Source organism: Typopeltis vanoorti, chromosome 17, assembly GCF_054136105.1.
Source record: "Typopeltis vanoorti isolate ZY-2024b chromosome 17, IOZ_Tvanoo_1.0, whole genome shotgun sequence".
NCBI lineage: Eukaryota > Metazoa > Arthropoda > Arachnida > Uropygi > Thelyphonidae > Typopeltis > Typopeltis vanoorti.
Window position 1 is genome coordinate 46,985,004 of NC_143565.1, and position 13,810 is coordinate 46,998,813.

The 13,810-nt window shown below is 33.5% G+C and overlaps 1 protein-coding gene across 1 annotated transcript in view; it reads right to left on the minus strand.

The window, feature by feature from the left end:
- The window catches only part of LOC150097366 (kanadaptin), a 221,472-nt gene that overhangs the window by 143,681 nt on the left and 63,981 nt on the right, over positions 1-13,810 (minus strand). Inside the window, exon 4 of the mRNA XM_090407155.1 lies at positions 13,492-13,608. Within this exon, the coding sequence (XP_090263281.1) occupies positions 13,492-13,608 (117 nt within the window). The remainder of the gene's footprint in view (positions 1-13,491; positions 13,609-13,810) is intronic.

Below are 13,810 nucleotides of genomic sequence, written 5' to 3' on the forward strand. Positions count from 1 at the left end.
GGTTGCTGAACTTAGATCTCAGTATGTGCAAAATTCCTAATGAATGGAAGGGGAGCATGATAATTCTATTACACAAGGATGGAATTTTACATCAATATTACACATTGATCTATAATTGACTGATACAGCCAATTATAGATCAGTCAGTATCTCTGGAATAATTATGATAGTAATGGAAAGGCTAGTTAAGAACTGAATCCTACACAGCACCTTTGATTTCAGTCTTAGAAATCAGAAACTAAAATTCTGCAATTAATTTTAATTGCAGAATTTTAGCCTAAGGAATCTTCAGTATAACAAAATGGAACAGTATAATGTGCAATTAATAGAAAGATTCTAAAAAAGCATCACAATATCTATTATATATGGTGATGTTTTTTGTGAATGTGATGATATTGTGAATAATATATATATATATATATATATATATATATATATATATATATATATATATATATATATATATATATATATATATATATATTTGTGATGATATTGTGAATAATATATTAGGAATTACTTGACAGTCAAGTAATTCCTAATTTTAAAATAAATAAATAAAAAGAATCAAAATCATACAAATGATAAAAATAAATAAATAAATATAATAAAAACTCATTAAAACAAATAAATATATTAGGAAATGTTAGCTGATTGAAAAATTACTATTTCCCATAAGGGAAATAAATGTAGGCCATCAGATCTATTTAAGTTTGGACAATGCAATAATATTGCACAAGTTTCTTTATTGAGATATTCCATAAGGAAACTGCTCTCATGTATGAGTTTTATCTTATTCCACAGGACTTTGTGCTTAGTAGAGATGGCATGTTCAGCAAGGTTAGAATGTTTGAGATATTTAATATATGGTAGATATTTAATATATGTTTCTCATGACAAATGTAGGCTTTCCAGAGTGTCCAAAATAAGAGACCACAAGAGGAAGGAATCTAGTAGACACTTGGAAAATTAAGTGGAGGAAGCTTGTCCTTTGTTATTATTTATATGGGCACTCCATGGAGTCAAAAGACATCACAGGAGACACACTCTATCCATTAGCACAATACCTATCATACATCTCCTTAAACTTATTCACTATTGGGGCACTCACAACCACCTCTGGGAAAGATTTTTCTGACAGGATAAAATGCCACATAGATGTAGAGCAGCTTGAACATTTTTGCAATACATTCAAATTTTCTTTTAACATACAAAAGTAGAATGCAAGTAATTTTTTCATGAGCAGAAGAGACAGGAATCGCTGTTGAAAAATTTGTTAATAAAGGCTTTGCTGAAATCAATTTGACGTAATGCAATTCTTCATGTAGTAAATCATCTGTAGAATATAAAGCATGAGCATGATGTATTAAGGTTTGATAGTTCCAATTTTTTGACTAGGATGATGGTACAACTTGGCATAAAGGTAATGATCTGTGTGAAAGCTACCATCTAGATGACGAAAAATTAGCAGATCCAAAAAAAAAAAGGCTGTTTGCATTCTTCTTTTTCTAAAGTAACCTCTATTTTAGGATGAATATTTATGTTGGAAAGGAAATTTTCAGAAGAACCTTTCCAAATTACAATGTTGTTGATATATCTGTACCAAAGCAGAAATTTGAGAGGAATATCAATGAGGAGGCATTGTTTTAAGCATTCCGTAAAGTAGTTAACAAATTAGAGTGGTTATCGTATCCACTCCCCAACCAACAGGCTATGAGTTTAAATCCTGCAGTAGGTATGGATGTTTGGGATTGTTTATAGGAAATGATTTTATCATCTGATGTAAGACCACTGTGTAGCTCGTTGGAGGTCTGAAGTGACTTGGAAAAAATTTCAAGTTTGGTCTCTAGAGCAGAGTTTACAGACTACAAAAAAATAAATTTAAAAAAATACAAAAAAAAATTAATAAAAATATATTAAAAAATTCTTAGCCCACTCACAGTACATATGAACTGTAGGTTTACATAAAACTTGCAGTACATCTGTCTGCTCTGGTGATGATAAGATTGTTGTTAATCAGCCAATTTCTAATTTTCAAATAAAATAAATAAATAAAAATAATAAATTTACATAATTAAATTAAGAAAGGTTAGAAGAGTGAAAAAAGAAAGGAATATATATATCTGAATGTAAAATTTTAAAGTCTCCCAACGTCTATGTGGCATTTTCTCCTGTCAGAAAAATGTTCACCAAAGGAGAAAGATTCCTCCACTTAATTTTCTAGGTATCTAACAGATTCCCTGATCTTGTGGCCTTCATACATTGGACAATTTAGAAGATTTGCTTTGTTCATCATGAGGAACTATGTATTCTGGACTCAGATGTCGAAGCTGAGTGTTACATTAATGGGAATTTGATGTAAATAATTGATGGTCTGTATCTTCACAGATAGAGACCTATTCCATCATGCTGCTGTAAAAACTACTAAAATTTTGTTTATATTCAGTCCTTATTAAATCTTCTTTTTAAAATCCTACCGGCTGTGCCATTGTAAAAATATATTGTTATTCATTAATTATTATAAAATCTTTGTCTGCTACTTATCTTATTTTCTATGTTTGTTATTACTAATTATATCCTATCAAACTCTATACTATTCAATTCTTGTTAAGTCTTGTCATCTGCTGTGCCTTTGTAAATCTACATTATCTCATTTAAACTTTTCTTCTCAACCTTGATTACTCTCTTATCCATTTGGCCACAAATACTGAAGCTCACAGAACAAAGAAATCCCCTCAGGCTGGAGCCAACCTCTTTGTCTGATCTACCGGTGTTTATTCTAAACAGAATTTTGGAAATTTGTTTGATTTCTAGCTGCACCACCAAAATAAGTGGAAGGGAGGTGAATCTTCCACCAAAGAAAAACACACGGAACCTTCCTCTCATAAAGAAAAATCAAATCTAGCAGCTTAACCCTTCTAATCTACAGTCATGGCAATATCTACCTCAAGGAATACAGATTCGAGTTTAATGAGTAGTGCATTGGAAATATGAATCAGGCAAGTTATTTAAACAAGAAAACAATTTATTCATCATTAATGATATATACAAAAGGTCAATTATAAGTACCATATAATTGCTTATATGCTTCAAATAACAACTCAAAGTTACGTTTAGTCCCTCAACATAATTACTTCCAGTAGGACTACGTGTCCAAAACATTAACCAAGATGTACTCAAATCATCCTCAGATAAACATTTGCAAGTTTATGCAATGGCTACAACAATAAACACAAGATGTATTACCTAAATTTCTAAACTAGGCTTTCTCTCACATAAGACAAAACAATTCAAATATCAGCAATAGGCCTATAGTCCTCAAGTACCCTATCTAACAAAACCCTTAATTAAACACCGTCACAATCCTTTTCTCAAGTTAAACAATGGAAAGATCTTACTTGAACATAAATCGGGACTTCTCTGAATGATCCTTGAAATCATCTCTTTCGGTTACCGTCTTTAACACTGAACTCGGGTAACTCTTCTGGGGCTTGCGAGATCCTTCTTTATTATCAGCAGATATCAGGAACTTGACATCATGGAAACTCAGCACCTAATTTCTTCTAAAACAGCTTATCTTAGTTGCGTTGGTCTCTCGGCATTTACTATCTGGAACACAGGTCTCTGATGGTGATTACAAATCATCTCCCACGATGTTATCAAAGTTCTGCTGCCGTAACGTTCATCGTACTTCTCAACTTCGGGACCTCGTTAACTTCTCGCTGACCCGGGAACAGGACCAGCACCGCATGACCTGACTAGCGAGATGAATAACCCGAAAAAGAAAAAGCCCCCTGACTCGCCACAGCAACCCTCTATTTATCCAGCTCCAATAACCTTGGGTTTGCTTACATTGTTGTCCCCTGGGTATTTTGATGTTCTGCACCTGCCACCTCTTCTGGTCATTGCATTAAGGAGGGAAATCCCCATGAAATGTTGACCTTCGTGATGGTAGTTGCCCCAGGTCATAACTTAATACGATAATCCATCTGGAATTATCGCTGGCTAGAGGATTCTTTTGGACACAAATTATTTTACACTTATTTTTCCTTTGTTCTAATACAAAACATCTGTAGGCTACAATATTCAGTTATTCACAATTTATTAATACCAGTTCATTAAACATTAAAATTTTCACTATTAAATCAAGTATTTTTATTGGAATCTTGTTATACAGTAAAATCGGCATATACGGAGTTTTACATAAATTTCCTTGTGTACACGATTTTACACTGCACCATAAGAGAGAGAGAGAGAGAGAGAGATTAGAAAAAACACACTAAACTAACTCTTACAATGCAATGTTCAAACCAGTTTTAATTTATGAATCTGAGAGCTGGGTTGAAATAAAACGCCTGATCACAGACTAGAAACCAATAATAGAAACCAATAAAAGATGACAATAATAGCAGACCCATAATAAAAAACTGAGAATATCATGAACTTAACATTGTTAATTGAGCCAAAAGCTACTCTATGTTATGTAGAGAGTAGCCAATATGTTCTATAATCTTATTTACTGTCCTTAGGTCAAGGACAAACCTCCTAGGCTTCTCTAGAACTAAAAATGGAGAATTCCACAAAGATGTTGAGAGTTTAATAATCCCTACTTCTAAATATTGTTGTAACAACTTCTTCAGTCTGCATATTTAAAAGGTGTCTGATATTGTTTAATATCAGACACCTTTTCCATATTCAATGGGCCACATTCAACTTTAATTAAGCAAAAATAGTGAGTGAAAAAAATACTTATTTTATCAATTTTCATTATATCAATCTTAAAAAACGCAGAAATATTTAAAGTAAGAGATATGAAACAAAAATGAAAATGAAACTCAATGAAAAATTATTATCACGTAAAAACAAAGTTTATGCATCACAATGTGTCTCCCTGCTTTTTTTCGTAAGCATCGATAAAATTTTTGGACATTTTCTAATGAAAATGTGTTCTTTAATGTGTGGCAAAATCTTGATTGTCATTGGTTGGTTGTCATGATGACTCACAATGTTGTTGCTCGTGCCAAGTTGCACAGTGATATCACGAAGCATAGGTATAAAATTATTTTTCTTTTATTATTCATATTATAAAATGTATTATGGAGTGCTTAAGGGTCAAAGCTGTATAACTGAGAGGAGACCTCCAAATAGCCTTTAAAGGAATGCAGAGAACCGACCCAGGGCTTCTGACCTAATGTCCAATCCTCACCTTCTCGTGGTGCACCCTGTTGGGTATCAACCTGGACTCTGAACGAACGAGGATGGGCTGGCAATTTGGGATTTAGTCGACCAAATTGTATTCTTATTGGCTTAAACCAATATAGAAAATGATGGTACAACATGACAAAATTTCATGCCGGCTGGGGCGTCGCCCAATTAAACAAGGTTAACTTGTTTAATCGGGCGACGCCCCCCGTTGTTTTCGTCAGGGAACCAGGGTGAACAGCGAAAAGTCAACTACTGGAACAAATCTGAAAGCACAGCCCAACTCAACATCACCAGAGTTAAAGATCAGTACTATCAACATAAGAAGCCTGAATAGCAAAGAAATGGAGCTGGCTGAGGAATTAGATAAGTACCAGATCGACATAATAGGGGTGACTAAAACAAAAAAGACAAAAACTGGTGAGATCTTTCTGAACAATAAATACAAAATGTTATATTCAGGCAATGACAATCAAGCAAAAGAAGGAGTAGCCATAGTATTTAACACAAAATACGAGGATAATCTTCTTGAATGGTAGGCAGTCTCAAGTAGAGTGATGTGGGCAAATATCAGAATGGGGAATTGGACAATGAGACTTATTTGGGGCTATGGTCCCACAGAAGGTTCTACTAAGGTCGAAGTGGAGGAATTTTTTGATGCTTTAGAAAAAGCAACTGACACAATGAAAAATGAAAAGTTGGTCCTTGTTGGGGATCTAAATAGCAGAGTAGGAAATGATTGTCAGACATACAAAAATATTTTGGGAAAATTTGAAGAAAAAAGCAAAGCTAATAATAATGGCAAATATCTGTTGGATTTCTGCTCAAGTCATGGACTGGTTATTACTAATACCATGTTCCAACATAAAAATGTGCACAAATTCACATGGAGAGAAGAGACAATGAATAAGAAAAGTCTCATTGACTGTTATTGTTGACAGTGATGTTTTCTTCCTGGTGCAGGACACCAGAGTGTACAGAGGATTTGAAATTGGAAGTGATCACTATTTAGTCTTGGGCAAGATAAAATTGAATTTCATATTGAAAAGAATAACTTGTAAGAAAGTTTTAAAGCGAATAAAAGTTGAGCAGCTCTCAGATGTGAACTGTAGACTGAAATACACAAAGATTATTGAAGAAAAAATGAAAGAGTTTGAGAACAGGAACCAAACCTTGGAGATTCAGTGGCAAGCCTTGAAGAAAACCCTGATTAATTCAGCCAGAGAGGCATGTGGTGAGGTTGTCTGCAAGGATAGAAAAATCAGAACTCCATGGTGGACACAGGAAGTTAAAGAGGCAGCGAAGGAAAAGAAGAAAGCATATCAAAAGTTCCTGGCAAATAAGTCAGCTTGTGCTCTTAGAGAATACAGAGACAAATGTAAGAAAGCTAAACACTGTGTAAAACTAGCTAAACAAAAGTCATGGGAGGACTTTGGCAAGAACATAGAAAATAAATATCAAGAAGGTGGCAAAATATTCTGGAGGCTGTTGAAGAAGCTTAGAAATGGAGGAAAGAGTGCTGTAAAAGGAGTTAGAGATGATAAAAGTTACATGGAAACAGGAGAAAAAGATATCCCTGAAGTATGGAGTAATTACTTCAAAAAATTGCTAAATGAAACAAGCAGTGATTGCACAGTGGTAAAAAACAGACAACAGGCATACAGTCAGGAATACATATCCCTACCTGAAGTAGAAAAAGCCATCAAAGGCTTGAAACATGGAAAGGCAGCAGGAGTAGATGATATTCGACCAGAAATGCTGAAATATGGTGGTATAAAAGTCTTACAGTGGCTACACTGCATAGTTCAGAAAGCCTGGACAGAAGGACGAATTCCCGATGATTGGAGTAGAGCTCTAATAGTACCCATATATAAAAAAGGGAAATAAAACTGAATGTGAGAATTACAGAGGTATTTACCTACTGAGTGTTCCTGGCAAGATCTATACAAGCATACTTGAGAAACGGTTGAGAAGAATTGTGGAAGAAAAGCTTGGTGAAGAACAAGCCGGATTCAGGCCAAATAGAGTCTGTCAGTATCAGATCTTCACTTTACGACAAATAGTTGAGAAAGCATGGGAACATAACAAAGATCTGTATTTAAGTTTTGTCGATCTGGAAAAGGCATATGACAAGGTGCCAAGAGAGAAGCTATTCAATACGCTACAGTTATATGGTGTCAGTGGGGCATTATATCAAACAATACTTAGTCTGTATTTGAGTTGTAAGTCGGCAGTTAGAATTGAAGGAAGTACAGGAAGATGGTTTAATGTTAAATATGGTATGAGACAAGGATGTACATTATCCCCTCTGTTATTCATTATCTATATGGATCACATTATGAAGGAAAGTGGTATTAAACATGATATCAGAACTGGAGATGTTAATGTTAGCTCTTTGCTTTATGTGGACGATGTTATACTTCTAAATAAATCTGCTACAAGTTTGCAAGAGTCCCTGACTAAATTGAATAACTGTTGTAATAGATATAGTATGAAGGTGAGCATTAAAAAGACAAAGATAATGAAAATAGGTAGAATTGTTGAAAATGTCAACTGTGTTGTGAATGGGGAACCTTTGGAACAAGTAAAACCTTTCAGCTACTTAGGCACGATTTTTAGTGAAGATGGTAAATTAAACATGGAAATAGACAACAGAATCAACAAAGCTGGTATGGTAGGAAGTCAATTGAATAAATTCATATGGAATAAGAGAGAAATTAGTCGGAACACTAAATTAGCTATATACAAGACAGTGTTCAAACCAGTTTTAACTTATTTATCTGAGAGCTGGGTCAGAAGTAAAACAATTGACCAAAGACTAGAGACCACAGATATGAGAGCCCTGAGAATTATTAGAGGCTTAAACAGATGACATCAATGGCAATATCATATTAAAAACAAGGATATTAGGAAAGAACTTGACATCGTCGGCATCTGGGAATGAATTAGCAGAGCTAATCTCAGGTGATATGATCACTTAAACAGAATGGGCGAGGAAAGATTAGCAAAACAAGTGTTCTCTGCCAGGTTGGCAGGAAAATGACCCAAAGGAAGACCAAGATATAGGTGGATTGATAAGGTACAACGTGCCTTAGACGATAGAAATATAAGATCTGATAATGTTGGAGTCTTGACAAGTGACAGACTGATTTGGAGGAAAATTGTAGATAGGAAGTTAGTAATGATGTAAATTTTTCGTGAAGTACTATCATATCCTGCACACCCCTTGAGGGTACATGTCAGGAATTTGATGATGATGATGATAACATGTATTATTTATAATTCACCATTCGGGCCACATGCCATGTAAGTACGGTCAACCTTTTATGGGCCACCAAAAATGAATTTTTGGTTTGCATGTAGCCTGCTGGTTGCTGACTCCTGCTCTACAACATTGGTCTCAGACAGTCCCAATATTCCTTCTGAAAAACAATCACCAAATTTCTTTTTCAAAGTATTCACACAAGTTATCCCTTTCATTTTATCATTCTCTGATGTTATTGCTTTAAGTATTTTGTGTAACAAATCCTTAAATGGAATAGAATCCTCACTTAAAAATTCTGAAGATTTCCTATTCTCTACTTCAAAAGAATAAACTCAGGGATCAAGGAATCAGGAGAAAATGGATCAGAAACTTTAGAAAGTGTAGCTGCATAAGAAAACTTTTGATATTCTACCCCTAATAGAGTCAGAGTGCCTGATTCATAGCAGCTTTCTGAATAGCTTTAATCTCCTGACTAAAAATTCCTTTAATATTACATCTGTACCCAGTATAATAAGTGAGGAAAAGAATTCCCATGTCTCTAAAAGCATCTGTATTAAACAATATTTTACAAGGAATACCTGCAACAAAGCCTTTTACCATATTTAATGGTTCTGTTTCTGAAGACACTAAGGTAGTTAAAAAATTTTGAAGTCAAGAAAGCTTTGATATTGATTAGGACATAAACCTTTCGAAGAACAAGACTTTGACTTAGCCTGTTTTTGCACTATATTTAAAGAGAGATGAGAAGGACTGTGAGGAAGATTTTTAATTTTATTTGGGCAATTTGGACAGATCTATAATATCTGATTTGTCATTTTCCAGAAAATCTTTTACTTCCTCTAGCTCGTGATGCTCCTGCCATGTGAGAGATCAGCTTTCAATTCAGTAACTATCTTCAAAATATTTTCCTATGCTATGGCAGAAGATTTTAACTTTAAATCCATCTCTTTGATTAATTCAGTCCTTAGGCTGTCTACTTCTGTTTAGACTGAATCTGTACTACAAGATGCAGAAGGCTTCTTTTGTTTAGGGAGATTAACAGGAAATTTAGAGTTTGGCTACTCTACAATATGCATATGCTTTGGTTGAGGTGCATTTAAACTTTCCATTAAGCTTTCTTCCTTTAACCCCCCCCCCCCCAACCGGCCACGACGCCTATAGACATAGAGATAAATCTGGATACGAAGCTCTAAAACCCATTGAATAACATGGATAAGAAGTGCAATTTGATGTCACTATTTCATCCACATTGGCCGGTAGGGAGGTTAAGGGAGACTCCAAAGCTTCCATTACATTAATAATGCCTTTTTTGTATACAGCCCTTTGCAAATCAAGCTTAAGACTACTATGAAATTGAAAAAATATAATTTTTTCAATAAAGTCAGCTTCACTTTCTTCTATTCAAAAAGCATGCACTAAATTAATCAGCTTATCATAAAATTCTGATACTATTTCATTATGGCTTTGCATACAAGAATATATATTCTGGAGATCTGGTCCAAACTCAAGCTTTTTTTTCCCCCTTGAATTGTTTATAAGTTTGGGCTTGTCTGAGCTTTCTGGAGGTGTAAAGAAAAGTCTTTGCTTTTCATAAATCTTAGATTTTATAACAAGCATTAACTGATCACCTAACCATTTTCCAATCTCTTTTTCTGCAATCTGAAAAAAAAATATTCAATACTCTCATTATATTCTCCACTGAAATTTTGCAGAGAATTATTCCCTCACACACACACACACACACACACACACACACACACACACACACACACACACACACACACACACACACACACACACACAGTGCTCCTGATCAGTGGTCATCACTAAGCAATACCTAAAAAAAATAAAACAACAACAAAAAATGTTTTCTTAACCTTTCTTGCTGAATTTCTTATGCAAAATTAAAGTTAAATTATAATCTATCCTGCTGACTATGCCATTTAATGCACCAATATCTTATATTGTAAGATGTTCACATTTAAGTAATTTTGCCTCTTTATATAAGGCATTGATATGATCACACTTGGACTACTGTGCACAACTTTAGCCACCTGGTTTTCAAGGTGATGAAGCTGGAAAGGTTGCACTGCAAAGAAGAGTTACAAAGATGTTATTAGGATTGTGGTATGTAGATTACGACAGATTGAGAGTGACAGATAGGCTGCAGATACTGGCAAACAGGATAAAGTTGGATGATATGATAAAAGTCTATAAACTTCTGAAAGGGTGTCACAGAATATTGGTTAATGAAATTTTTCATTATATCGTTATATGGAAGGTAGGTAAAGGATAAGGGCACGTCCATGGAAGTTAAGTTTGTGTGTGGTTAAGAAATAGGCACAGGCTATATGATAAATACCTGATAATTTTTTATAATAGCCTGTGCCTATTTCTTAACCACACACAAACTTAACTTCCATGGATGCTCCTTTGCTTTTTATTCTAATTGCCATCATTTTCATAAGATGTAATTCAGATTAACAAAACTTTTTTAAATATAACAGCCACTCCTGTGTGTACATCATAATTTCTACTAGAATAAAACAATCTTCTTCGAGTGTATGGTTTTCATATTCCAATCAAGTGATTATTAGATGTCAACTGGATAGGACTGCATTGCAGAAATGCAACTTTCACCAAATACTAATTCGTTATCTATACATTTTACTTTACCAGTTTTAAACACATCCTTGTATTTAGATGAAAAGCAATTATTTTATCACCATATACATCATCCATTTAAAAAAAAAAAAAATCCGTTTCTGTCAAATGTGTCAGTTTATTCTATATGTGGTAACTTTTTATCCAATATTTGTTCTTTTCTCACCAAGTTTTTTTTTTTTTTAGTATGATGCTGCTGGTTTGCCATTATTCCACTGAATTATTTAGTGCTTGAAAGAACAAGAACATAATACATAAAAAAAACAAACATTATACATATCATTATATATATATATAATGATACTGCATTATGAAATTACATTAAGGTCAACCGAGACTAATCTGACAAGATTCCATTGGAACAAATGAAACATCTGAGTAGAGACAAACAAGGCTTATAAGTCAAGAGAGAGCCCTTGCAACTCCAGAGTAAATAAGACAAAAATAGGTTTAAAAGTGTTACTTTTGCTTATAATCCTAGAATGAATTACCAACACCATCCAAAAGTAATAATATAAAAAATTCAATTCATCTGCACTGGGGCATTGAAATATAAAGAAAAGATAACATGTTTATAATGACCATGTTGAACCTTTTTTCACTTATTGCAATGACATATCCCTTTTGTTAGCTAAGATCTATACCTTATAGATATTAGACATTTCTTAGACAAATCAGGAAATACAATTCTTGCTATGACAATAGTGCTAACCAAAAAATTGAAGAATTTAGATTTATGTCAACATACAAGGTGCATGAGCAGTTCTACCATTTTGATAATTCCTGTTTCCAAATAATTAGTTCGTTCAGATATATACGTCATGGGAGATGACTGAAAAGAGGCAGAAGAAAGTGGACTAACATTTCTAGTAACAATAAGACAGCATTAAACTTATGAGAATTCATTCATTCAGCAAAGCAATGTGTCAAAGCTCAAGATAGGAGTTTTAAAGTTTTAAGCAAGCATTCAGACCTGCCAAACCAATTGTTTAAGTTTGACAAGTGTAGCACAAATTTTGGAGCAGCACTAACACTAAATTAAAGCGATAGTGGTTTCACAAAATGATGTCAAGAACATACCAAGACAACAAAATAACTAGCCAGTAAAATGCATATGGCTGGAAAATACTGATACCTGAAAAGAAACCTGGGTAAAGAAATCTCCAGAATTAAACACACCACAATAGTCAAATAACATCTAATAACACAATGCAAAACATCATTGATCATTTGAACAGTAATAGCAAACACCCTTGCATTAGTTCTATTTGTATAAAATAGAAAACAGTGAGTAAGTAAGCAATGAAACTGGCTGCTTGAAGGAAACAAAACAAATGAAGAAAAGAAAAGGTTTGATTAATCAAACTCTCATTTATGTTATAATAGACTGATGAAAAGGCATTATGGAGAAAGTAGCATGGGCCAATGTTTCTAAATGTATACAGTGGGAATAATGCAGGGAATTAGAAATAATGAAATAATAATTAACACTGATGCATCAGTGTTAATTGGTTTACATTATATTATAGTTTCTCTTTACATTATGCATGTAGTCCTTAATCTGAATTCCAATGGAAATCATCATTATAATGCAAAATAATTTAAGATTCGCTGCCCCTCCCTTTTTAAATTGAGATCTATTTTTCATGGGCTGATGAAGAATTTTGATCATCTATAGAATCAAAGTCAAAGTGAGTTGTAGAACTTGTGAAAGCAAATGGGAGTGCTACTTATATTAGGTGGATTCTTGATAAAGTGGCTACTGAGTGCTAATGAAAGAATTTTCTGTTTTTTCACTTGGTTACAAAGTATATATTCATGTTTAATTTGTTACCCAAGTATAAGCAAGCAAAGTGCGCATAAAGCTTCATATGCAAACACTGTTTGCTTACACTTGGGTAAAGAATTAAACAAGAATATAATTTGTCAAATGTAATTTATAATGAAAAACTTTCCAAGTTGTTTCATAACTGATTTCCTTGACAAATATCAAATAATTTGTAGCACCCATTTCACTATCCAGTTATAGGATTGATTACAGGATAGTGAAATGGTGCTACAAATTATTTATCAGTCTGGTATATTCTTTGATCACTATGCCTTCTTAGCAATGTCCAGAAGAACATATAAGGAGCAGGAGTAAAAGAATTAATTTAAGCACTCTCCTTTACTGAGACTAATTAAGAAATTTTTTCAATTTAAAATGAACTATAAAGCTAGATAACAGCTATGCAATTAACATATTTCCAATTTCAGATGTGAAATGTGTGTGTGATTCAGTGTTACCTATTAATTACTAAGGTAAAATTTTATCTATTAAATTCTTTTACATGTCTAAATGAAATGCATATATAACTCACCTTCTCTCTCAAACCATCCCCTTAAAGATTTTTTAGGATCATCGAGATACAAATCTTCATTACAGGTAGAAAGTGCAAATGGGTTTTCTGTTAAATTATCCTCTTCAGCATCTTCTCCTATGAAAAAATGACAAGAATAAAATGTGTGCATATGCAGATGTACAGATAAATATTACAGATTCAAGAGTAAAATCCAACAGGAGAAATTTTCAAAATTATATATCATCAATTTCCTGATATGTATCCTCAAGGGGTGTACATGATTACTCGTAAGTTTACAATACTGCTAATCTTCTATCAATAATTTTTCTCAAAATTA